General features: G+C 36.7%; 1 protein-coding gene across 3 annotated transcripts in view; it reads left to right on the top strand.

Annotated features, from left to right (window-relative positions):
* Nucleotides 1-24,050, top strand: part of RAPGEF4 (Rap guanine nucleotide exchange factor 4) — a 144,530-nt gene that overhangs the window by 10,537 nt on the left and 109,943 nt on the right. For 2 of the 3 annotated variants that reach the window (XM_048952744.1, XM_048952745.1), the window contains exons 3-4: nucleotides 44-132; nucleotides 9,862-10,008. In XM_048952744.1, coding sequence (XP_048808701.1) covers nucleotides 44-132; nucleotides 9,862-10,008 — 236 coding nt within the window. Of the gene's footprint in view, nucleotides 1-43; nucleotides 133-9,861; nucleotides 10,009-13,851; nucleotides 13,950-24,050 lie in introns of those variants that run through there. The other variant, XM_048952747.1, reaches the window with a different exon arrangement.

A 24,050-nucleotide genomic window follows, 5' to 3' on the forward strand; every position in this document is an offset into this window, starting at 1 on the left:
ATGTAAGGTGATACCTCTTATTTACAGTATTTCTTTTTTCCAGTGTTCCGTCAAGGTGATATTGGGTCGAACTGGTATGCTGTTCTGACAGGATCACTGGATGTGAAGGTTTCTGATACAAGCAACCACCAGGTAAAACACTTCGTTAAAACCATCCAATTGATAGTACAATAAGAGCTTAGGAGTTATGTCAAGGTAGAAAACAATGGGATGTATTGTACAGAGATTTTTTTTCCTCAGTGGTCCTTTTCTCTATGGAGGCAGATCATGCCGTTGATTTCAAGAAAGCTGGAATGAAATGCTCTGGAAAGGGATCTGCATGTGAATATGAAACAGGAGTCCTAGTATTTTCTCATAGTGCTGTATTCAGTTAAACTAAAGGTGTGAGTTGTTGATTCCCAAGAAATATAATTCAGTTTTGGTTTGAAGTTAAAAAGAAACCCACCAACAGCGCAGTCTAGCAGCATACTGCAGTCTCTCCTGAAGGAAGGGAAAGATGTGAAAGTAATAATGGAGTATCAGAACTGCTATGTTGAACCTGGAGGAAATATATTTTCAGTGTAAAGAAATATAAGAACGAGTAAAATACCAGCAATTTGCAAGTGATTAGTCAATATTTTGACGCTCCTGTTTTTACAGAAATTGGAGTTTTGAATAGTTTCCAATAAAAGGATGTCAATTTAAAAAATCCATTACCCAAATTATACTTATATTATTGTGTCTCAGAATGTGTTGCGAGAAATTATAGTTAAGGTTTAGACCTACTTTGATTGAAGGGGGTTTGATCAATGTAGCTATGGAATAAAGATTGATACACATATATGTGTGTATGTGCTTTCTTCCAAGTAGCTTGATGTGCCACATCAATTTTTAACTTTGGATAAAGCAGTAGAAATGTTTTCTCAAAAAACCAGCTGTATGAAGGATATCTGCAGTAACTCAGTGGTGACTGCTGGCCCTCTTTTTTTTTTTTTTTGTACCACTGGATGAATCTGGCTTAGGAATTGGTGCTTCTCCCAGCAGTAAAGTATCTCCCCTCAACTGTTTAGGGAGCTCTTGGATAGGTAGTAGTGCCTGCCTTAGAGTTGTCCTAGGATTCAGAGCTTGGGAGGGGCTTCGAAACCTTAGAAATGGATCGTTCCATCGTATGACATGACTCAGTGTGCCTTCACATTAGTGGTATAGCTTAGCTACTAAGCACATGAAGTGTAACACTGCCTCCTCAAATACAGAGTGCACCTGTCTGTACATACAGTTGTAATTCTTTGCCTGAAGTTCAACTGACTGGGGAAGGCTTCTTTCTTATGGTAGACTGGTGAAAACTGGAGTTCTCACTTAGCTGAGTGCAGCATTACTGGTGAATTTGGATTAGAATGCAAATCAGGGCACTGGGTGAATGCTGGGTCTTTCAACTTCCTCCAGTAAAATGATATAAAAAAAGGAGTTGCTTTCACGTAACTTTTTTAGCAACCTCTTCATTACAGTACCTAGAGACCTACTAGAGAGTAATTAGCCCAGTTTGACCAATTCTCCACATTGCCTGGTTGTCGGTGATATTTGGACTTTGAGACACTTCTGTGCAAGTCAGAAGCAATAAGGAATATTATCTGGTGTTTGCCGAGAGATGGCACTGCACCATTGTTAAGACAAATACTCTTTACTGAATGAGAAACAAATGTATCCCCATGACATTCTGAATGTGAAAGTTAAGAATCTGGAGTGTTGATTTGTTGCAGTAGGTGGAGGATTGAGCAGTTCAGCCTCTTAAGAAATGTAAATATTTTTTCTGCTCATTCAGGTTCACTGCATTTTCCTGCCAACAGGGAACTACAGAAATACAGTTCATGTAGTTCTAGTTATGGAAATTATATTGTGCAGTAATTTCTAAACCGTTCATTTCCTTCTCACAGGAACAATGAGCTGAACTCTACCACTGTCTAGTTGCCATAGGATACAGCCTCACTGCTAGAAGGAGCAGCTCATACACTTACCATTCTAATGCTGGAGAGGTTGTATGGGTGGGGACCCCTGAATAATATCTGAGCCCAGTATTTTCTCTGGCTTTGCTCCCATTTTCTGTTTATCCTGCCATATCCTTCCTGTTCCTTGCTTTTCTGCTCCTTGTCCTGATTTCAGCTCCAGTGTGTCCTGTTCTCGTGATACCTTAGCTCCCTCACTGGGATAGTGCCAGTCCTTCTTGAGTTTGAAATACTTACTCTCTTTCCTGTTGTGCTTACTGCAAACCCAGATGATGGAGGAAATAAGCTGTAGCTCCATGGACTCAGCACTGATAGATTGAGTTGCTCGCATTGTCCTAGCTAGGAATGGATGACCAGTGCTCAAATGCCTGTAATCTGTCCTGGAATGCATTTTCTAATAGCAGCTCCAAGGAGCCAAAGCTACCTTGGCCAAGTTGTGCTTGTTATTAATTGCTGTTTTTTATTCTTGTGCCATAAATAGCACTAATGCTGATGGAAAATAATTCCTAATATTTGAAGGGGATTAGTCTATTAATGACACCATTCCTCATTTTGTTCTTTTAACCTGTGGTGCGCATACCTAGATGGGCTGTTACCACTATGAAGAGAAAGTGTTCTTGGGAGACAGCTGCTTGTGATAAAGGCTGTTTGCTGCTTTGTGTATCCATGGAATCAGTGATTGGTGGTACTGCAAAACAAATGATTTCATCCTATTTTTGGAATATACAGCAGAGCCAATAATCAACTCTCCCGGCAACTTCCATCTTCTGTTCCACACCTGTTGAAGATGAGCTAAATCTAACTATTTGTCAGTACCAGAAATGATACATTACCAGTCACACATGGGTTATGAACCATATGTATTGGTTCTAGAGCTCTGAATAGTCTCACTGACAGAGTCTTGGCCAAGAAATAGGAGGTTTCAAGTTTGCTCACAGGTTGGCTTCTCAATCATCTTGTGTTCAAAAGTACACCTTCCAAGTAGAGGTTTAAAGCTGCCTTTAGGGATTGCGTTTTGTTTTAGTTCATGCTGTTTATTGCTAGAAAATAAATAGCTGTCCTCACAGAAGCGTTCTGGGAAAGAAAATAAAACTCAGATCTGCTTTACTTCCATTATTGTTTCATTAATCTGGTTATGGTCTCTTAACTGGCAACAATTAACCAAATTTCAACAGGAGCTTTTCATTTGTTATGCCTGTTTATCATGCTGGCCTGAAGAGACTGAGTGCCTCCTGGAAATTGTTAATTTCACATCCAGAACCAAGAAACTTGGATCCACAACTTTGGCTCTTGTCCCTTCGTAGTTGTAGTGGACAGTCTTTCTGAGATTTTGAGCTCTTCTAATGTGGGGTTTATTGAGTCTTGAAAGGTCTCTTTAATCTGGGTACCTGTAGGACTTAGAAGCTTCATTCTGCTATTTTCCAGGACATGGACATGTTGTTCTCCTGAGCCTAGAAATCCAGGCCCTATGCTTTTCCTGTGGTGTTTGTTTGCCTTTAGCAATGCTCTGACCCAGAAACAAGGTCTTATTTTTAAATATTTTTTTCAGTGGAAATCTTGCTCATAACAAAGTGTCTTTATAAAGGCTCGCCTTCATTCTCTATTCAGTGCATGTCTTGCTCTGTCTCTTAAACCTTAATCTACCTTTGTTGCTTGTTACTAAGCTTCCTTTGCATCATCTTCAACTTCCTGGACCATTTTTACTTCAGTTTTCTGCACATACTAGTGTTACAAAAATCTGTCTAGGCTTATGTGTTTATGAAGTAGAATTGTGGAAATACTATTTTGTATCCCTGAGAAAAAGAGAAGCTATTCTTATTAATTAGCTTAAATTGTTATTAATTAAAAAGTTATTTGTGATCTATAACTTTTGATGTTTAAAGTCTGTGGAAGTTAAAATGGATGACCTGAGGTTTTTTTTTTTTTTTTGCAGCTTGAGTTACCCTGTAATTGTATGATATTGAGTATAGTGTTAATGTAAATATGACAATGATATTTTTTTATTAGAAATGAGGTAATACTTCCTCCTTTAACTGGTGTTTGTTTACCTAGGGAGCTTGTCTTTCATTGAGCTTGAGAATAAATGTTGTATAGCTGCTAATATGTTCTAACTCCTTATGAAGCTGTGTTTGGAGATCGGCTGCTGTCTTTTGTTGAAAGCAGTCAGTTATTGTGTGTTGTATCCTTACTAGGAGTATCTCAATGGCTTTTACTCTTACCAAGGCATGTAGTTACATATCTTGCACAAGAAAGTGTATCTAAATGTGTGATTGTATCAAGTCTCCAGTGAAGCTAATGAAACATATCTTCATAGAAGATCTTGGTGTGTATAAGCTTGTCCAGACACCTGTGATTATTTGCAGGAAATGTTAGTAATGCTGCTAAGGACCAACTTGTAAACATGTAAACAGTGTTAATGCTTACATTACCTAGGGTTTTCTAACATAATAGGAGGCATTTTTCTATTTATTAATTCAATAATAAACATTTGGGATTTCATAGATAAGCTCTGAATTTCATCTCACTTTGGAAGAACTTTTTGACTCCTTGCAGAGCTGTGTTATGTCACAAGAGGGCAGTGTTAGAATACATAATGAACAGTACAGATGCTGTTAAGCACTGAAATGGCTGGTTTGAAAATCATATCAAACTGTTTACTGAATGCCTTAAAGAATTCGACTAGTTCAGATTTCTCTGTTACTGTTATTTCTGTTCCACTGAGGCAGTAAAATATGCTGGCTGCTGATGATCATGGCAATAAATTAATTTGTCATTGAAATGGGGCGATACTGTATTATTTACTATATATGGTGTTATAATAGATTTTACAATCACCTACCCAGTGTATCCTGAATGGTGGTTGATCTGCTTTCTGTACAAAATATTTTCAAATTTTCTGGGTGTTGAATAGTCAAGAAGAGACTGAAGAGGAGGATGTGAGGTTTTTGATTTTTAAGGTAGTATCATGCTACCACGTGTAGAGGTAAGTGTAATGAAATGCTTGGTCTTACCTCATTTTACTTTTAACAAATAACCTGGTAGATACTGAATCTTTATGAAATGTTTATAGTAAGTACCCTTCAAAATAAACAGAATTGGCAGCCTGTTTCTGTTTAGAGATACTGCCCTCAGTTATGAACAGATTCTGAATGTAATTCTTGTCACTGTTATCTACCAAAATATATAGCAGTATAAGTTCATTTTAGAGATATTTCTAGTTTAGTGTTGTCTCAAACGCTGTCAACTGCCTCATCTTTGCTTACGTTTTAAGGTTTACTTTGAAAATGAACAGGTTATGAAGGATGACTGTGAGTAGTGTCTCAGAATAAAGCTGGGAACAAATGCATGACAAAAAGATCAGTATGACATCTCTGCCAGATTCCTCAGTGTTGTTTCACTGGATTTGATTCAGAGACTTTTACCCTAAATGATAAAGATTTATATGCTTGTCTGATACTAGAGGAAATTTCTTCTGGGAAGAAATGAAAAGAAGGACAAAGATCAAAAAGCACTTTAATCTGTGGTTTTGCTGTAGTTTGCCAGCTGATTCAGTGCATGCTCAGGGCTGTGGATAATTTGTCTGTTTGGAGATTTTTTTTTTTTTAAATGACAAGATTTTAGATTTTAGAAGCAGACCAAACTGCTAAACACAAGGTACTGACTTCACAATTAGCCTTCTTTAGCTAAGCTTTGAAGGAGGAGCTATGAGTGCTTAGGTAGTACAATGCTGTCAGCTGTAGGAAAATGCAGAGGGCTGAGGATCAAAAGCCAAACAAGTTAGTGGTATTGTTGGAAAAAATGACCATGAAGAAGAGATACAAGTGTCTGTATGAGAAAGGAAAGAATTTCCTGCATGTCTGAAGCTGAGAATAAAGAAGGTATGTGATAAGATGAAGTGGAAATGAGGGAAAGGATTTCAAGATGACAGTCCTTGCAATGCTGTGTTGTAAATGTAAAATGGCATTATGAATTTTAGGGATAACTTACAAGAAGCTGAGACATAGGTTTTTACTGCAGTCTGTAGTGAAGTGTAAATGTGAAGTCTTAAGTTATTTGTTTAAGCATGATAACTGCTCTACCTTTTGTAATACAAGGATTGGGTGGATAGAAAGACTTTAGTGAGAAGCCAGGTGTTTTAGTCTGTGCTGAGCTCCACAGCATTGTGGTTATCTTGATTTAACTTAGCTTATGTAAAGAACATCTAGAAAAATAATTTTGATTGTCTGCCAGACACCCTAGGAAAAAGACTGAGGTGTTGCGGATGCATTTATAGGATTAGATGGGAATGTATGGAAATAATGTTATTACAGTACAGTTAATCTGATCTGCAAATACTTAAATTAGGAACTAGAGGAGAACTTGTTCCCAGTCTTTCTAGGAGTAACGATTCCTTTAAGCAAATAACTTTGTTGCTTGAGAGGATGGCCTAATGTGTTGTCAAACTGCAGTTCTACTGTGGAAGGATATTGCTGTGTTACCATTAAAAGTAGTGAATAATAAAGATTTCCTTTCTGAATTGGGACTGAAGCACATTTTGCAGTGGAGGCTATGGAGAAGGGAGATCAGTTCATAGAAAATTTAATTTACTTTCACATGTATCCTTTGGCTTCTCTGTTATGAAGGGAGATTTTTTGCTGAAGGCAGGCTGAGCTGTGTTAAAGTAGTAATAAGCAAATTTTCAAAATGCTGGCTTTTGCAAATTTCCAGTTAAACATCAAGATTATATGGAGTCCTGGAGGGACACGTGCAGAAGTGAGATAAAAGTAGAAAATATGGGAAAGTGATGAAATTAAAAATAAACACAAAAATGCTACAGCAAGTATAGTGAAAATGCTAAGTCAGAGCTTGAATCAGTGATTGAACACCTGGTGGGAAGGCAGGGGCAACCCAGGGGAGTTCAGGTGCATGCAATGCCTCTGAGTGACTGGGAGGGGTGGAGCCAGGATCCACCCCTTCCCAGACCTCATCTGAGGGTTGGGTGGAGGTGAGGGAGTCTTGCTGGAGATTCCTGTGTACCTGTGGCTTTCCTAAGGTAGTTTCTTTATTTCTGTGCCCACAATGGCTGCATTCGAGTAAATCCGAACTTGCTGCAGTCTGGATCTTGCTGCCCTGCCATCACTGCCATGCTTTCCATCTCATTACAACCAGATCCATCAGTTTCCCTTTAAATGCAAAATATTATTAGTATTAATTTCATTTAAAAAAAAAAAAAATCCCACTACAGCAAAAACCCTCACCCTGTTTCTTTCTTTCTAACATCAGTCAATTTTAAAATTTTCTTTGTTTCTGTCTTATACCATGATTTTGCTTAGAATGCAAAAGCTTTGTATGTCAGGTTAGAAAGTAGAGAGTCATGAGTCAGGAGAAGAGAGTATGAAGGGATGTATCTTATGATTGGGGATGGAATCGTGCAGAACCTTAAATTACTAATCCATAGCTGTAGAATGCTTGGACAAAATCTTTGTTTTAGATTGGTTTGGGGTGAGATGGGGAGATGGCTGACATGAACTCTGTCACCGTGTATCTTACCTGCTAGTGATAATGAAATTGAATGTATGATCAGCCTGTGCTTTGAATGGTACCATTTTTACAGTGTGTTCAGAGAACAGAAAGCAATGGAAACAATCTCATCTTTTTAAATCTTTAATACTGCCTTTTAAAGAACTGTTTGAATTTTAGCTGGCTACCACCAGCTAGAACTTCCTGCTGCTTCTGGGATTGTGGAGGGCAACAGCAAACTGAGTTTTGAGCTGCCAGCAATCCTCCTGAAGTCTTCACTGAACAGCAGGGGATTCTTGAGTGTAATGTTAGCAGGTGTAATAGGAAATGCACACTTGATTCCCTAGGAGGCTAAAGATGTGTAAGATAAGGGCAGAGAGAAAACAGATCTCTGAAGCCTTCAGGAAGGCAGATGGGCTTGCTCCTTAGTTGGTTGAGGAACTGCATCTCTGTGGAAAGGGATGATGGGTGGAGGAGAAAAAAACAAAAAAACTTTCACTTGATAGTAGCCTGAACTTTTCTTTAATGAAGATGGGCAGGACTGGTCCATCTCCTTCACCTAATGCTTCTCAATGTTAACTTCTAAGGCCGAACAGCTGCCTAATCAGATGTTCTCTTAGAAAGTGGTTCCTTAACCAGTCTCTCTCCTTTTCTCTTTTTCTATTCTGCATGTATATTCTTTAAAGTTGTAAAGAAACAAAAAAGTGAAGGTTTTCTATGGAGTTGCTTGGGGTGCAGAGGCAGGGGAAAAGAAGAAGGGGAGAAAGAAGTTTAGAGATGTAAACATGACTTAAAATCCACCTAATGGAAACTGATAGTTATTCTGCCCTGAACAAATCTTCTATCTGAACTTTCTCAATAAAGTTGAGCATAATTTTAGTGCTCCACCTGTATTGTAGCCTATTTCTAGGGGCACCCTTTTCTTATGTACTCACTGCAAATATTTTTTCAGACAGTGCCTGTTCATATCTGCTTTCCTTGAAAGTATGTTTCTGAAAGCCAGTAAATTCTTCCCGGATCTTCTCTAAAACAGACTTGATTTTGTTTTCTTGTACAGATAATGTTATGTGGTAATATCTGCAAAAGCAATTTGATGTGGTTCAGGGAACTGGACTATTATGGACATTTGTCTTAGTAATGCAGTTATAAAGCTACAAACTTGATCTTAATAACATTTGCCTATTACCACTTATTAGATACTTGAAAGGAAAACAGTGCAATTCTTAAACACAAATGATGCTGAAATATGCTTATGTATCTCTCTGAATTATCATCTAAGATGAAGGAGTAGATGGAATGACAACATGTTCTGCTTCTCTTTTTGTAGCCATTATGTGAATCTTATACTTTAGAATTAATCTACATTTTTAATGAAATATCAAGTAAAATTAGCATATTTTTGTTTATGTATTTGTCTAAACACATGTACTATTTCCTTAGAAAACTGCAGCTTACGTCTGTTTAGATTTTTAATGCTGCTTCTACTTTTGTTTTTAAATTACTGAGAAGGCAGTCAGTTAGGGTCCAGCTTAGGAGATCTGTGCTTATCTACAGTGTGGTGCTCAGGAACAAACCCACTTCTAAGCACGGAATAGGGCATGTAACTAAAGACCTTTATTCAGTAAGGTATTTAATTTCTAGTAGTCTAATGCTTTTGCCTGCAGGGCCTCTTGATTTATACTGGAACAGTCACATAGGAGTTCCTGGCCAATAGATTTGAAGTAGATATTTTTCTATCACATGAATGGTGTGTGCTCTTAGATCTTTTGAAATGGCCTTTACTGTGTGCTTAGGATCATCCCAATTACTCCAGACTTACTCCAGGATGTTTTCAAGCTTAATAGTTTTCTTGAAATACCTGAATTATGTGAATTTGATTTTTGTTTTTAATCAACAGGCAAATCATTATGAATGGAAGAGTGTATTGTAATAATTCTTATTACTAAGAAAATGTAAGACAAATTTCCTTTTTGATGAAGGTATACTATACTGGGCAAGAATTTTTGTTCCAAGTTTGCCTTATTGACACTAGTTACCTTCTGATCACTCTGATATTCCTAAAGGATTTTGTCATCACAGCAGTCTTTACAGAATATTTAAAGATAGATAAACAGAGATCATAACTTTCTTCCAGAGGTGAAGGTTATTGCTTGCAGCCAGATATTTCTCATCCAACTAGTGGTCATAGAAAACAGAAGTTGTTCTTGCTTCCACACTGAAACTTTGTGTGCTACCAACAAGCATATTGTGAGCTTTCTTTGTTTGGTACTCCAAATTTTTTTGAAAGAAAATTGCTAAAATATGTTAAGGTGGTGCTGTTAGCAAATGTGGCATTAATTCTCCAGGATTTATGGGTCTTTAATATGTCCTTTTTAATTCAAAGGATGCTGTAACAATATGCACTCTGGGAATAGGAACTGCTTTTGGAGAGTCCATTCTGGATAACACTCCTCGCCATGCTACCATCGTTACCAGAGAATATAGCGAGCTCCTTCGAATTGAGCAGAAGGACTTCAAAGCACTTTGGGAGGTGAGTTCAGATTTATTTGCAGTTTATGCAGAACAGGGATTTAATATTTTAAGTGTTAATAATGAAATGCAAGCACAGTTGTAGCCTAAGCATAGGAATAATGCTTTAAAATTAGTTTGGACAAAAAGGAAAGTCTTTTATTTTGACTGTGTGACTACACACTACTATATTGCTTTCTTATGGGCTTCCAAATTAATTTCTTATTTCATGTCTTCTAATGAAGTAACTTAGGTGGAGTTTCCACTGGAATTTGTATACATGCTGCAGGTGTTGCTGTCTTACACTCAAGCTTGCTGTTACTGCCTGCATTTGCAAAGAGTGCACCCATACATACTGTGCACTGGTTTTAAATTATTCTGCTTTACTCTGGTTTCATTAGCAGTTATAAGGAATTTATATAGGCAGATGGATAAAATCACTTTAAGTAATTGATTATGTCTGAGTTCCCTTAAAAACTTTTTCTTCTAGAGAACATACAGCTGAAGGTCTTTATTCTTTACACTGTGTGTACTTGGGTATTCGTGCTGAGAAAACTCAATCAACACATTGCTGTGCTAAGATTTCAATATGTTTGTTTTTGTAAGCATAGCTGGAAAAATATTCTGCGGATTTCAAGGTATGCTGTTGGCTTGGCCTGTGCTGTACTGCACTTGTATTGCCCATTTTAAATGGCAGCTGCACAAGTTTAGGTGTTCCATAGAACTGTCAGATGGTAAAATGGTGTCCTGAAGGTGCTGCTCTAGTGGCTGCACTTAATTTTAAGAAATAGATGCTGATTGTGGCACTTCCCCTGCAGAAACTGAGTTACAGTTCTGTGCCCTGGCTTTACGAGCTTAAATACGCTCTTTTATTTATTGATCTATTTTAACATCTGTTATAGAAATTTTTCATGTAGGTGCTTTACAAAGTCCTGGTGTAGGGTAATAAATCCAATCAGAGGTTTCTTAAGGGAAAAAAAGGTTTTTTTTTTTTTCCTTTAAATTCACTTTTAAGTGATAAAAGCAAAGTCCTTTGTTATGTATATGACTTTTCTGTAAAGCATTTAGAGGTGTTAGTGTCCTATCAGAAATACTGGGGGAGTAGAGGATAAGTTCCTGTGTTTAAAATCTTGAATTTAAAAGTATGCTTAAAGCTGTTTTGAAACAAAAATACCTGCATCATTTGCTCTTTGATCACTAATATAATGTTTCTAATAATTTTACTGACTTGATGAGTTTTTGATGCTCTTAAAAAGGCCACATATTGAAAGCGTGGGGAGCTTTAGCAAAAAAAATTTTAAATGTCAAATTTTATGAAATTTTAGGATGTGTCACAGATACTGCAGGGGTCAGTCAGAGACCACAGTAAAGCTTTATGGTGCTTTTTGTTTGCAGTGAAATGTTCCATGTTTGGTGTGGTTTATTTTGGGGAGACTGGAACTTTGCTTTTAGTAAGAATGCAAAATTATGCAATACACAAAATAACTCTACTGGTTAGTCGGGGGTAGAGAACAGTGTAATTCACTTCTTTGTTTTCAAGGTAATATTACCTTGGTAAGTACTAATCCCGACGCCTCCCTAAAGTGCAGTTCAGGTATGGTGAGCAGTGTATTCAAAACAGACAAAATTATTTGAGAAAATTCCCCTGAAAACATATTAGCAATGGAAGTAGTAGCAACGGTAAGTTCTTATCCCATTTAATATCTCTAAAGCAAATAATTTTTCTCTAGGGAAGCTTTTATGTTATGTATTGTGTTGTGGTGTTCAATGTGACTTATCCTGAAATTCATATATCTTTGATTTGTTAAAGCCCATATGAGGAAATGATTAGTGATACCATTCTCATAACTTAAAATGTAATGAAAATCCTTACACAGTGACCACAGACACTTATTATCAGTGGTACAATGGAAAAAATGCTACAGGGCAACAATGTCAGTATCATCACAGCATAAATAAAGCAGAAACTGAAGTCTTGTGCATACACACTTCAACTCTTGTATGATGAGAACTTAATTCCAGAAAAAAGTAGTTTCTCTATAACCAAAATGTAGTACTGCAGTTTAAGAGCAACCTAACTTGTTGGTCTGTATTTCTTACCACTGTTACTACTTTATGAATTTAGGATTTCTTTGATTAATAATAAAAAGTGCAAAAATTATGATTGAGGATGGCTATTTTTCATGTTTGTTTGTTTTGTTCTGTGATACTTCCTTTTAGTTAAGAGAATGAAAATTTCCTGACTACAGACTTCTGGCAAACCATAACTGCATGTGAGTTATGAAGCTGCAATTAAAATACATGTATTAGGAGGTGAATATAAGCTTGGAAAATGAACAAATATATACTGACATTCAGTTATTGTGCAGCTGACCAGAAATGATAGGACTGGGAGCTATGAGCTTCTTTCCTTTATAGTAAAAATATCTTAATGCTAAAGCCTATTGAATCCCACTTGCAAGAAATGGGTTTCTGCTATCACAAATCTAGGCAGCGCCTTGGAAGATAAATTTACATTCATACTGCTTATGAGGCTTTTGGTAAAAGTTCTAAAGCTATATTGTAAGAGGGAGAGAGATCTATTTTAATTTTTATACATATAAAAATTTTCAATATCTCTATATTGTTCTATGAATTTACAATCTTTTCTGCTTTTTGCTTAAGTAGAAAAGTAATTTTCTGTATTAGCTGTACTGCTTTAAGAAACTGTACTTGTATTCATGTGTTTAACAGGCCACTTGTGGCTTATTAACATATTTAATGTACAAAATGCAGCAGGATGTAGTGATTTCTTAGAGTGCAATTATAATTGGGTTTTATCTGAAAGATTGCTGAAAGATTTCTAGGTGACTCTTCATCATTTTCCTTTTTTCAGTTTTATGGACTTGAATACTCTTTGTGGAAAATACAGGATACTCTTTATCAAAAACATGATTAGCTGCCTTCTGTGATACACAGAGCCTCATACTCAGCTCTTTACAGAAAGATTTTTCTACAATCTCCACCTTTAACATTCAGGGAATGCCAGTCTAAACAAATAATACTGTCCCATTAACACCAGTTACCACTTAAAATGGCCTAGTCTTATCTCTGATGGCTGTATCTAAGTAGCATCCTGTTCAGGAACCTCTGCTGAACTTCTGAGCTTACTCATCCTTGGAGACTTATTTTTCTATCCACAGCTGCTAGAATAGATTGGAGATGATGAAATCTGTGGTTAGGTTTTCACACAGCCAAACACTGTTCTGAGGAAAGGAGCTCTAGGAGATTGTGGGAATCATGGGTGTCAGATGTTGGTGTGCCTCCTGCCCCTGGTGCTCATTTCTGAGGATCTGTAGCAACTGCAATAAGCACTGTAGACTTCAGTGGTCCTCCATGAATGTGTAAGGATAATATACTCTTTGGTGGTAAGAGTGTGCTTTCCCTCTTTAGCATCGCTGAGTGCAGTATTAACTACCTTGCCCCAAACCACAAGGGTGGTTACATCCCAAAAAAAACAAAAACAAAAAAAAAACCCCACAAATGCAGAAGATTGCGCACAAGCAGCTCTGGTCAGGCATGCCCTGATGGGTCAGTGGCTTGCTCTACCTTCTAGTAGTTTAATATTTTAAACAGAGTGGGAGCAAAATGATTGTATTTGAACTGTGGTATTGTTGCGGAAGTTCTCTGTAGTTCATCCTCAAGCTTTGTCCTTCCACACAATTGTGAAGTGATTCAAGTCCAGACAGGAAGGGAGTGAATCTGCTGAGAGGTGGCTTATTTTTAGAGGTCTTTCCTACCACAGTGAATTACTCAGGCTTCCTTGAATAACATACAAATAACCAATTTCCTTTTGTGTGGAATAAGATTCAGTTAGGAGTTACTGAATGTGCTCTGAGAAACACTTGATCTTGAGTAAAGGAAGAGCAACTACTACCTCGGAATGCCATAACTTTGGAGAGAGGGTGTCTTGGCCCCTGGAAGGTCAGAATGAATATTTTAATTTTTTTCTTTGTACCCATTAACACTTAAGCATCTCATTGTCTGGTTAACAGTAGTGTCTTTTTTTTCCTCGTTTTGTCTGTCTGATCATTTGGTAGCCCTCAACAGGCTTCAGAGGTCTGAAACAACAGCTTTGGAAGAAACTGCTTTCTTAACTTTATATTCTGAACATTATAAATGTTTGTGTTTAATGAACTCTTTCAAAACAGGCTGCCTGTCAAAAACAATAAATTTTTAAAATAGCTTGAATGGAATGCTGTTTAGGAAATAGCTGGTCACTTGATACATGTGATTTAAGTGTAGCAGCGTACAGTGATACTTCTGAGTAAGTTCTGTTTATGTTCAACTGAATTGAGGGTGTAGCTCTCAGTGCATTTCCATATAGTATCAGTTTGTCTTTTGAAATTGTATCTAAATATTATAGTAGGCACTGTAAAAATACATTAATGAAAATAAACATAGACAAATTTTTCATTTTTTAAAATTCATTTGTGCCATAAGTGCATTATCTATCAATATATGTCACTGAGTCACAGGGAAAGCAATACAGTAGGCAGCATTTTAGAGAGGCAGCCTTTTCCTTGCCTTAGGCTGCTGAGAATATGTCACATTGTTACTGGACAGAGTTCTTGCTTCTCTCTCTGGTATACTTCTGATTACTTGGACATTTTTGAAGAGTACCAGGAATCTCATGTCAGTATCAATACTTCCTGATGGAGTGTTCCAGATCAGAAATTTCCATCTCATAAAGTGAGAGAATTGCTAGGATGTGAGAAATTAGGTACTGGAGAAGAGGGGTGATAGGGTGATTGGAAGTGAATCAAAGAAATAATTGGATTAGTGCCCATCCAAACAAACTCTCAGATTGATTTTACTGTACTACTGTCAGTATGTTGTCTAGCAATCGGTTGCAGAAGTCTTTGCAACAATTTACTGATTTTCTGTAGGTAAGTATAGCAGGGACATAAAACTGTAGTTAATAAAATGAAAGCAGTTTAGCTTTACAGAATGGATGATAGTGTTATTTAAAATAGTGAAGAGCTTGGAGACCCACAAAAGGGTAAGAAGGTAGTAGTGGAATGTCTGGCTTTCTTTGCCTGCTTCATGTCAGGCTCTCCGTTTACTACTCAAACTATATCTTGATTATTTGTGTCTCTAATTCAGTTTTATTTGAGAAATGTGAAAGATGAGCTTCTAGTAGCTTGTCTTTGGACTGTAGCTGGAATACTGTGTTCATCAAACTTTCAAACGACCATCTTGTAAGAATAAGGAAGAACTTTTCCATGGTATTGGACAGGGAATACAACATGGAATTTAGATGTGGAAGGACTCAAGTGTGTGGAACTTGTTGTCTTGTGCTGTCTGCAAGTCTTCAGCTGCTGAGAGATTCAAATTTGTATGCAAAGAGGCAGAGCCAGTGTGTTAGACATTGATATATGAAGTGATGATAGGCAATCAGTTTTCCTAGACTAACACATGGAAGGGGGGAGGAATAAGAAAAATCCTTCCTCCTGGCTTTAGAATATGACAGCAAACACAGAGTTGGCAAGATATGAGCGAAGATTTGTAAGTAACTAACATTCCACCTTCATACCTTCTGTGTTAATACTGGTAAAAACATGAAGTGAGTAGTAGGGGAAGATTCCAAAGTTGATGGTTTACAAGCATAACTTGTGAAATTGTACCCCTAGTTTTACTGGTGCAAAGTGTGTATATTTCAAATGAAGACAATACAATTTAATATACATGAAGCTAAGTGGGAGCAGAGCCTTGCCTTTAATATTGCTGTTTTGTTGCCTTTCATTACTGCTGTAATCAACTCCTTGGATCTTCCCTTTTTGTTTTTGTGATTGCTTCTCATGACTATATCTTATAAGGTAGACTTCTGGTTTGTTGATGGTGCAGTTTCTGCAAAAAATAAAGGGGATCCAGTCTGAAGCTTGTAAATTTCCCTTTCCTTGTTCTTTGTTTATGGTGACTTAGGCACTCAGGATATTCCTTAAGCAACAGAAAATGCTGAAAAATAACAAGTTGCAAAGACCCGAGCCTTCCTTATGTTTCTCTGCAACATGTCTTCCTGGTTGTTGTTCTTCAGTGTCACATGTTTGCACCTCAGTGTTCCTCTTTATTGCTATTTCTATTTTAGTTGCAACACTTTGTGGCTGTTGTTAATTAACCACTTGGAGACAAAAGTTTTGTAGAGCAGTGTTTTCTTAACCTTAATTAGTGTGCCATTTCTCATAGATACAATTCTGTGTCTCCATAATAACGCCCGTCAGCTTGAAGCCCATGATGCCAGATAGTGTGCAAATATATGGTTACTCTTGCTTACATCCCTTGTGAATATTTATCTTTATTAGCACTTCAAAAGAGTCTTAAATTATATTGTGGAGAGCTTGACTTAGAGATTCCTCACTGGGAAAAGAGCAAATAGACTAACATGCTTGCTGGATTTCTCTTCCTGCTAAGTAATTCATTTATTGTTTTTTCTCATGGTTTTTTTTTTTAATTTTATTTCTAACATAATAAAATATGGACTCATCCAGTTTTCAAGAAAAGTGTTTTGATTATTCCTAAAATATTTAAATTTCAGAAGAGCAAGCTGCAGTGTATACACTTAAGCTGTGCAGATGCTTTTGAGGCTATGATGTTTTTTTTCCTTGGAAGCATTACTGCCAAACTTGCATTTTCTATAACCAGCTTTTTTATTAGCAAAGCAACTGCTTTTCATCCTCAGCAGATTGTATTATTTAATGTGGTATCTCTAAGCTTGATATGCTAAACAGGGAAAAGTCATGTATTGTAACACAATTGGAAGCCTATGAATATTATTTCAGGGAGCAAACTTTCATTAGTCCTTTTTTATTATGTAACCCTGTCTTTCAGAAGAATCAGATTTGATGCTTGAAAAAGTGTTTTTTTTTTTTTTTTTTGGTCAAATATACATTTTAACTATTGATCTTGTTCTCATCTGTCAGAGGAAAAAGAGCTAACACTTTGTATGTAGCTATGTGTATATAATCTATTATCTATCTTGCATGTATATATTATTGCATTAAATAACTCACTCAACGTGTCAAAGTTCTGTGTTAAATTGCCTGGAGCTTGGAACTGCACTTGTTGGCAGGGTATTTTATTGCCTTTAGAATGGGTACCAAAATGATCAACTCCACAAGGCTTCGTTCATTTCTTAACTTTTGGGTTTGACACTGCTCCTTTTCTCAACCACGAGGGTGATGTGGATGAGTTGGTTTTGGAGACTGATGCTTTCTGATCTTCTAGTCAGCCTTATCTCAGTCCTTCATTTCTTTACTTCCTCACACAAAACAAATCTATTGTCTATCCTGAGGCAATTTGGTTCCTGCATGTTCTTGAAAACAGGAATTCCTTAGCAGCTGCTTTTCAGCAATGAATTACAGACATTTATGGTTGCTTTACGGCAATGGATATGGTTGTGCGTTCCTCCAAGACATTTCTTTAGAATGCATGCTTGCATACTGCATTTGAATAGATGCTTTCTGGTTGTGCTTTACAGTGGGTTGGGCGAATAACGTAATGCCATTTATTAGATCAATGAATGTGTTTTAACATTGATGTTTTTAAAATCCATTTGCTTAAAGCTGCTGGCACTTAATAAAAGAAAAAGACGATAAGATCTGTAGTGGTAGAACATACTTTGCAGATGAGCACAATGAAAGCACAGTTATATTTTAGTCTCTTTTCTGACACTTTTGTTTATAAAATACCTTGTGAAATAGTTTGTGTCCGCTTGTACAGCAAGAACAGTATAACCTGCAAGAGCCACTTATCACAATGTGAATTCATCTTCCCTTAAGGAAGCACTCGCTTGAATGAGTATTCAACACCTTAAAAGACAAAACAAGCTAAGACACTAAAACATACCTATTTATTAGTTTTAGGGTTTAATAAATGGACTCAAACAGAAACAGACTTTTATTTGCCTTAGAACAGTTCTAATAGATGCCTTTCATTTTCTTCGATGTAATCAGAGCTGTAAGGTTCAGCATTTGCCCTTTCATTTGGACTGTATCCTTCCCTCTTCAACCATGGTAAATACTACCTTACTGAAGTCAATGAACGTTGTGGGACTTCGGCCCAGGTAATTAGTAATTTCTTTCGTCTCCTTATGTAGGATGCATTGCAGGCTGTTTAAATCCTCTTTACCCTTTTTCCTTTCTGTGATTGTTTTTATCCAGTGACGTATCTGGTGTGGTGTGAGAGCTCGGCATCACTGAAATGATTTGGTGGCTTGGTATCTTGGGGTGCTTAATAAAATGGTTAACTCTTGGGGTGCTTAATAAAATGGTTAACTCAATAGTTGTACTGGGGTAAGCTGTATCAAAGAGTTAAAACTCTTGGCATCTTGGAGATGCATTTGAAAGTGAAAATATAAAGCACTATTGACTGAATGTGGAATATCTCCTTTGGCAGAAAATAACAATTAGAGGACCCAGCCTTTCATTTGTGCTGGTTATGGCTGGTACTAGGTGAGGGGAAAGAGGAAATGAATAAAAAGGTCTGCTCTGTAATCAATCCTTGCTTCAGTCTGAACACTGGAACTCAAGCAATTAGAGTTCACAGGGTTTGTGCATTGCTGTAATTCCATTATTTTTTCCTGTGAGATACAAAATTCCTAGAAATGTGTTCAATAGCAGTGTAGAAGTATCAGGTCTGAAACATGCTCTAATGGGGCCACAGGTCCCCTTAAATGCTTAAATCTCATGGGAATTTATGAAACAATCTGCTTATGTGGATGTATTTATGTAGTGTTTTGGTGAGTGGCTATATAACAAACATTCATGAACAGCACATAAGAGATAGGAGCCCTGTAAAGCATATACACTCCGTATTTTTTGGAATCTGTAAAGAAGTGGATGTTCACAGAATGATTATATCTATTATTGCTGTTTCGTGCTGTTGTTGAATTCAGGGGTTTATAGGAATGTGTAAATTCATACCGTGCTGTCAGTGATGTGGCGCTGAAAGTTCTGTTCCTTTTTCATTCATTTCATCTTGATTACATAATGCCACTAATGTGTATTTTCCCTGAACTCTTCTTAAAATAGTTATTTGGTTGCATTTCAAAAGCAAAAATTGAAAAATGTGAGGTTTCCAAATAAAAGCTTACATTCCAAGTATCTTCTGATTTTTATTCATTTTAGATTACGTTAGTAAAATTCTTTCTTTTTACACATGGTGCTTGGCTCTGAACTAGGCTTGTATGCCATGTGTTTGAGGGTGATGAATAATCAGCATTTAAAATTAAGCCTTGCCATCTTGCGTTTAGTACTTATTGATGTAATTAAACTTACATTCTAACCTCTGACCGTTTCCCAAGTAATTTCTACTTAATTTTGCATTCCACTTCTCTTGTGACCTTTGAAAAATACCTTTTTTTTTTTTTTTTGACAACCAGCACAAAATATTTTATTGTGGTATGAACCACTTCATTTTCTAAGAACACTCAGACAAGCTTTATTCTGTGAGTTTCCCTAGAACCTCATTCAGACACTCCCAAGTACTGATTAGTGGAAAACAGCCAGAATATCACGGTTCTGTTTTAGCATCATAAAAATATGCTGTGCAGTACTATTTTTGTATGACCCAGTCTTTGAGAAACTGAGTCATTCAAAGAAGTTATGCTGTTCTGAATGGGCTGACTTGTAAGGGAACTTGCTTGAGTTACCTTGTCTTTTATGCTTAATTCTCTCTGGGGATAATGCTGGAGACTCTTAGTACAACTAAGGGAAGATTAAAAGCTTGGTACAGGTTTTTCTCCCATTTTCCCTTCTGCCAATAGTCTCCAAGCCTGTCTCCTCTGTAAAAGCATGGAACTCTTTCCAAAGGTCCCTTTTTAAAATTTTACCGTCATTTTTGAGACAGTTTTCTGATATGCTTCCCTTCTATACATTTATCCATGTGGTCTCCCTTTCTGTACTTGTCATTGTTTATCCTGCTAGCATTTTATGCCGCATTAGTTGATCTCCAAGGAAGAGTTCATTGAGTATTTCTCCCTAGGTTTGTCTGGGTGGTTAGATAATCGGAGATCGAGTGGTTAGGAAATAACTCTTGTATCATTGGTGAGAATTATACCATAACTATGTGTATTTCTTAGTACTCTTTCTAGCTCTGCAGAGAGAATGTAAAATGTAGTAAATGTACTGACAATTAAGCAGTTGTCTGAATACACTGATTCAGTTGTGAAGAAGGTACCATTTTATGTAAATCATAGTTCCTCCTTTAAAGAGAAGTTTAATCTGAGCAAGTAATAGCTGGAGCATTTACCTAAGCTGTTGCTGTGACAATGGTCAAAAGTCTATATACTTGAGGTTGCAACAGAAGTTCACAACAAAACTGATTTAGCAGGTTGTCTGATGTGTTTACATACATCTGCCATATGGAATTTCCTTAAAGAGTGTGTTACTTCAATCTGATCTCATAAACAAAATGTACTCTGTGCTATTTTATTCTGAGACAGGCTTTTCCTGTTTTAACAACGGGGGAGGATTTTTCTGCCTTCAAAACTTTCTGAAGGTTTTTCAATTATTATTTATATTTCATCAGAAAACAGTGCATGCTACCAACCAGCCCACAAGAACTGATCTTTCAGTGAACTGCTGTCAACTTTGTTCTTTCACGTTATATAAAGCTGCAGGGAACAGGAAATTCTGGAAATGCATGCTTCAAGCCATAGGAATGGTAGTAATGCATATTTTATTACCATAGGAGTTCTAGGAGGAATGGATGTTACAAAGGCATCCAAACTGTTAATCCAAGTATCATTACAGAGTGGTAGGGGAATTGTTTTTCCTGGTACCACTGTCTTTGGATGAGAATTGAATTTATCTACATTGACTAAAACATAATAACTGATGATGTTATCCAGAAGCAAAGCATGAGTTATATTTCCCTCCCATTCTTTAACAATAATTCCTACAGTGAATAGTGATTGTGCACACAAAAAGTGTGAGAAAACAGCAGAATACACAAAATACAATCTTAGTGAGGCTGCTCTGTTGCAAGTAGCTTTCACAGAGTTTGAGAGGTTCTTTATACATGCCTATTCCCCATATTGAATATATATAGAATTATAGAATAAAGACACAGCTCACCCTTTATGTGATTGCATGTATATGTTAAAATACTGAAATAGTATACAGGAAGTTGACTGAAATAGATTCTTGACCATGATTGACTATCATGATTGCCCAGCTATTGCAAAGCTTTAGTATGCTCATATCCTTGCCAATTAATGTTTCTATTGATTTTTCCTTTCAAGTATGTCTTCATTGCTGGAGCTTCATCTTTAGTTTATGCATTCGTAACTATATTATCTGATGAAAGTGTTGCTGTATGTACAAATGAAAATGTTAATTTAATATGCTAAAGAGCTTTTATGGAAGGAGAAAGCAACTCTTACTTTCAAATCTATTAAAACAATGAATGCTATCTATTATATTTAAATGATCAGTTTTGAATAGTTTTATGTGCAAGTAGGATTTGCTATAGGAGATGCCCATGTAATTTCTCAGAATCAGATTGCTCAATATGATAAAAATAAGAATGTCTGGTGCCATAGAAAGCAAAATCGCTTAAGAAAGGGAAAATTTCTTAAAGTTTTAATTGTCAAATTGTAAGTAGGGCACGCACTGCCTTCCTCACCGTGAATGCACTGCCTTTCAGCAGTTCTGTAATAGCAGCACTCTCTTGGCATTTTTACTTCTCCAGCTGTGCTCATCTCTTTGCAGCAGGCATCAGCCACAGAATGCTCCAACAGGGAGTTGAGGGAAATTCTTGTTAGATGCTCTGCATGGTGAGAGAGCAGTAGCACACATCAAGTATTTGGAGTCTTAAAACAAGGGTAGTGAACTTCCATTAAGTTGTACTTTTAATAGGATGTAGAAAGGTGCAGTGCTTTAAGTGTCCAGTTCCAATAATTTCAGTGCAATAAAGGACAGTAGACTTTGTCACACATGGGGCAAAGGGGTCTGCATCCTCTGGCTTCTGTCTCTTGCTGTTGTCTATGTATTTTTAGAAATTGAGTTTAACAACATAGCAAACTGCATAAATGAAACCCGTCGTGCTTTCTCCTGGTCAGTTTTAAAGAGTAGAACCAGATCTGTCCCTTCTTTTGAAGTTAAAATGTCTTTATGTAATAGGATCTTTATTTCCATTTCTATTTTTCCATTCACTGTTTTTATCTCCCTTCCAGGCATGTATTATTCTGTTCTGTGTATTCTCTAAAGTTTTGTCTGTTCACATGTAAAGTAGCCATCCTGAGTGATTTGTGAATGGCCACAAGTTATAGAGAAATATGCTGCAGTTCAGTGCGTCGAGTGCTACAGACAAGGTTATTCTCATTTCCCTTCCCAATTTTAAGACTTGATTCTTTGGTTCTTCTATCTACTGCTTTCATGTATTTGAGATAATTTCTGCCTTCAGTACTTACATTTTTGTTTGCACACAGTTGTCATAGCTATGTACTGGCATCACTTAAAAGGAAAATTTTAGACATAACTATTGATAATTTTTCTGGAATTCCATCATACTACTGTGAATTTTCTAATCTGTCTTTCCTCTCTACCTGGACCACATTAAATTAGCAGTATTTTATGCTAGAATTTGATAATTGTTACAGTAACAGCTTTTTGTCTGTGTTAAGATTGTTGTTGCAGTTAATCTTTTGTAAGTATCTACAAAGAAATGGGGATGATAGTGATAAGTAATGTGCTGTGTACTTGAACTATGTTCAGGATTGTTTCCACTCACTAGCTCTACTTGAATATCTCCCTTGAATTTTTTCCAAATTGACTTTTCCTTAAGCATTTCTAAGTCTTTGCAGACCTATGCATCACTTTCTTATTTTGACTATTGTTTCTACCTTTTCCTTCTGTGGTGTTTTTATAGCGCTATGAAGTAGTTTATTCTCTTTCTGAGACTTTATATAAAAAAAACAACAACAACAAAAAAAACCCCTGCCCTTTTACTACATCTTTGGACTCCTTTTTTTTTTTGTGTTGCCATGTTTCATTACCTTTGGTTTGCAGTCATGTAACTTTTTTTTAAAATTTGCATGACAATGTTTCCACCCAAGGCATTTTTTTTGAGCTATCACTGTTTGGTGTTATACTGATATCCAAGTATGTGACAGCTACTGCAGCTCTTTCTTCTACCACTTCAGCAATATAAAAAATAAAGCTTATGATTGTTGCTGTTAATATGAGGAGTGAGCTCTGTAATCCAGTGGGAGTCATGTTTCTTCCCTTGCTTATGAAAAATATTTTCTAAGTGTTTTTGATTATGTACAAGTTGTAAAGTGTCCCAGTATGCTAGGTAAGTTCTGAACCGAAGTGAAGTTAGTGGTGTGAGTTACACCACCATGTGCACTGGATGATAAATAGTGAAATAACCAGGGTTCTGATACTGGAAAGGTACATAGAATCTGTTGTGAAGCTCACTCTCAAAAGAATGAAGTTTTTGAAAATGAGGCATTAAAGAATGCAAAACTCAAATTATTTACTCCCCAGAGTTTTATTCCTCCCCTGAGTTATTCCTAGCTCTAAGGACGAAATTCACCAGTGTAACCTGGTGTAACCTTCATTGCATTATTCTTTGGCACCTCTCCTAACACTTAAAGCAACTTAAGCTTTTTGACCTTTTATCACGATTATTGCTTTGCTAAATTTACCCCCCTATCAGTATGTATGTTGTTACAGAGATAAATTAACAAATCGTGTAGAATCTCTCAATGGTAAATGCCATTGGTGACTCTGAGATAACCAAGTATTTTTCCATATGTTGAAGTTGTGTCCTGGTGTTTGTGCAGTGTTCCTTTCTGTTAATGTTGCAAGAAAGGAGAGGAGGGAAGAAGTGATCCCATGCCTTTTTGCTTCATGAAGGTTTGTTTTCTCCAGTCAAAAACCGTGTGGCTAACTGCATACTGGCAGCTGAATTAAGAGAGAAACAAAGTAGAAATGAAATGTTTTATCGTGCAGAACCTGTACCGTTCAATGCAGGTGCTGTTGACTTCATTGACTATCAGAAGTTATGAATCCACTTCTG

Source organism: Lagopus muta, chromosome 8, assembly GCF_023343835.1.
Source record: "Lagopus muta isolate bLagMut1 chromosome 8, bLagMut1 primary, whole genome shotgun sequence".
Taxonomy (NCBI): Eukaryota; Metazoa; Chordata; class Aves; order Galliformes; family Phasianidae; genus Lagopus; species Lagopus muta.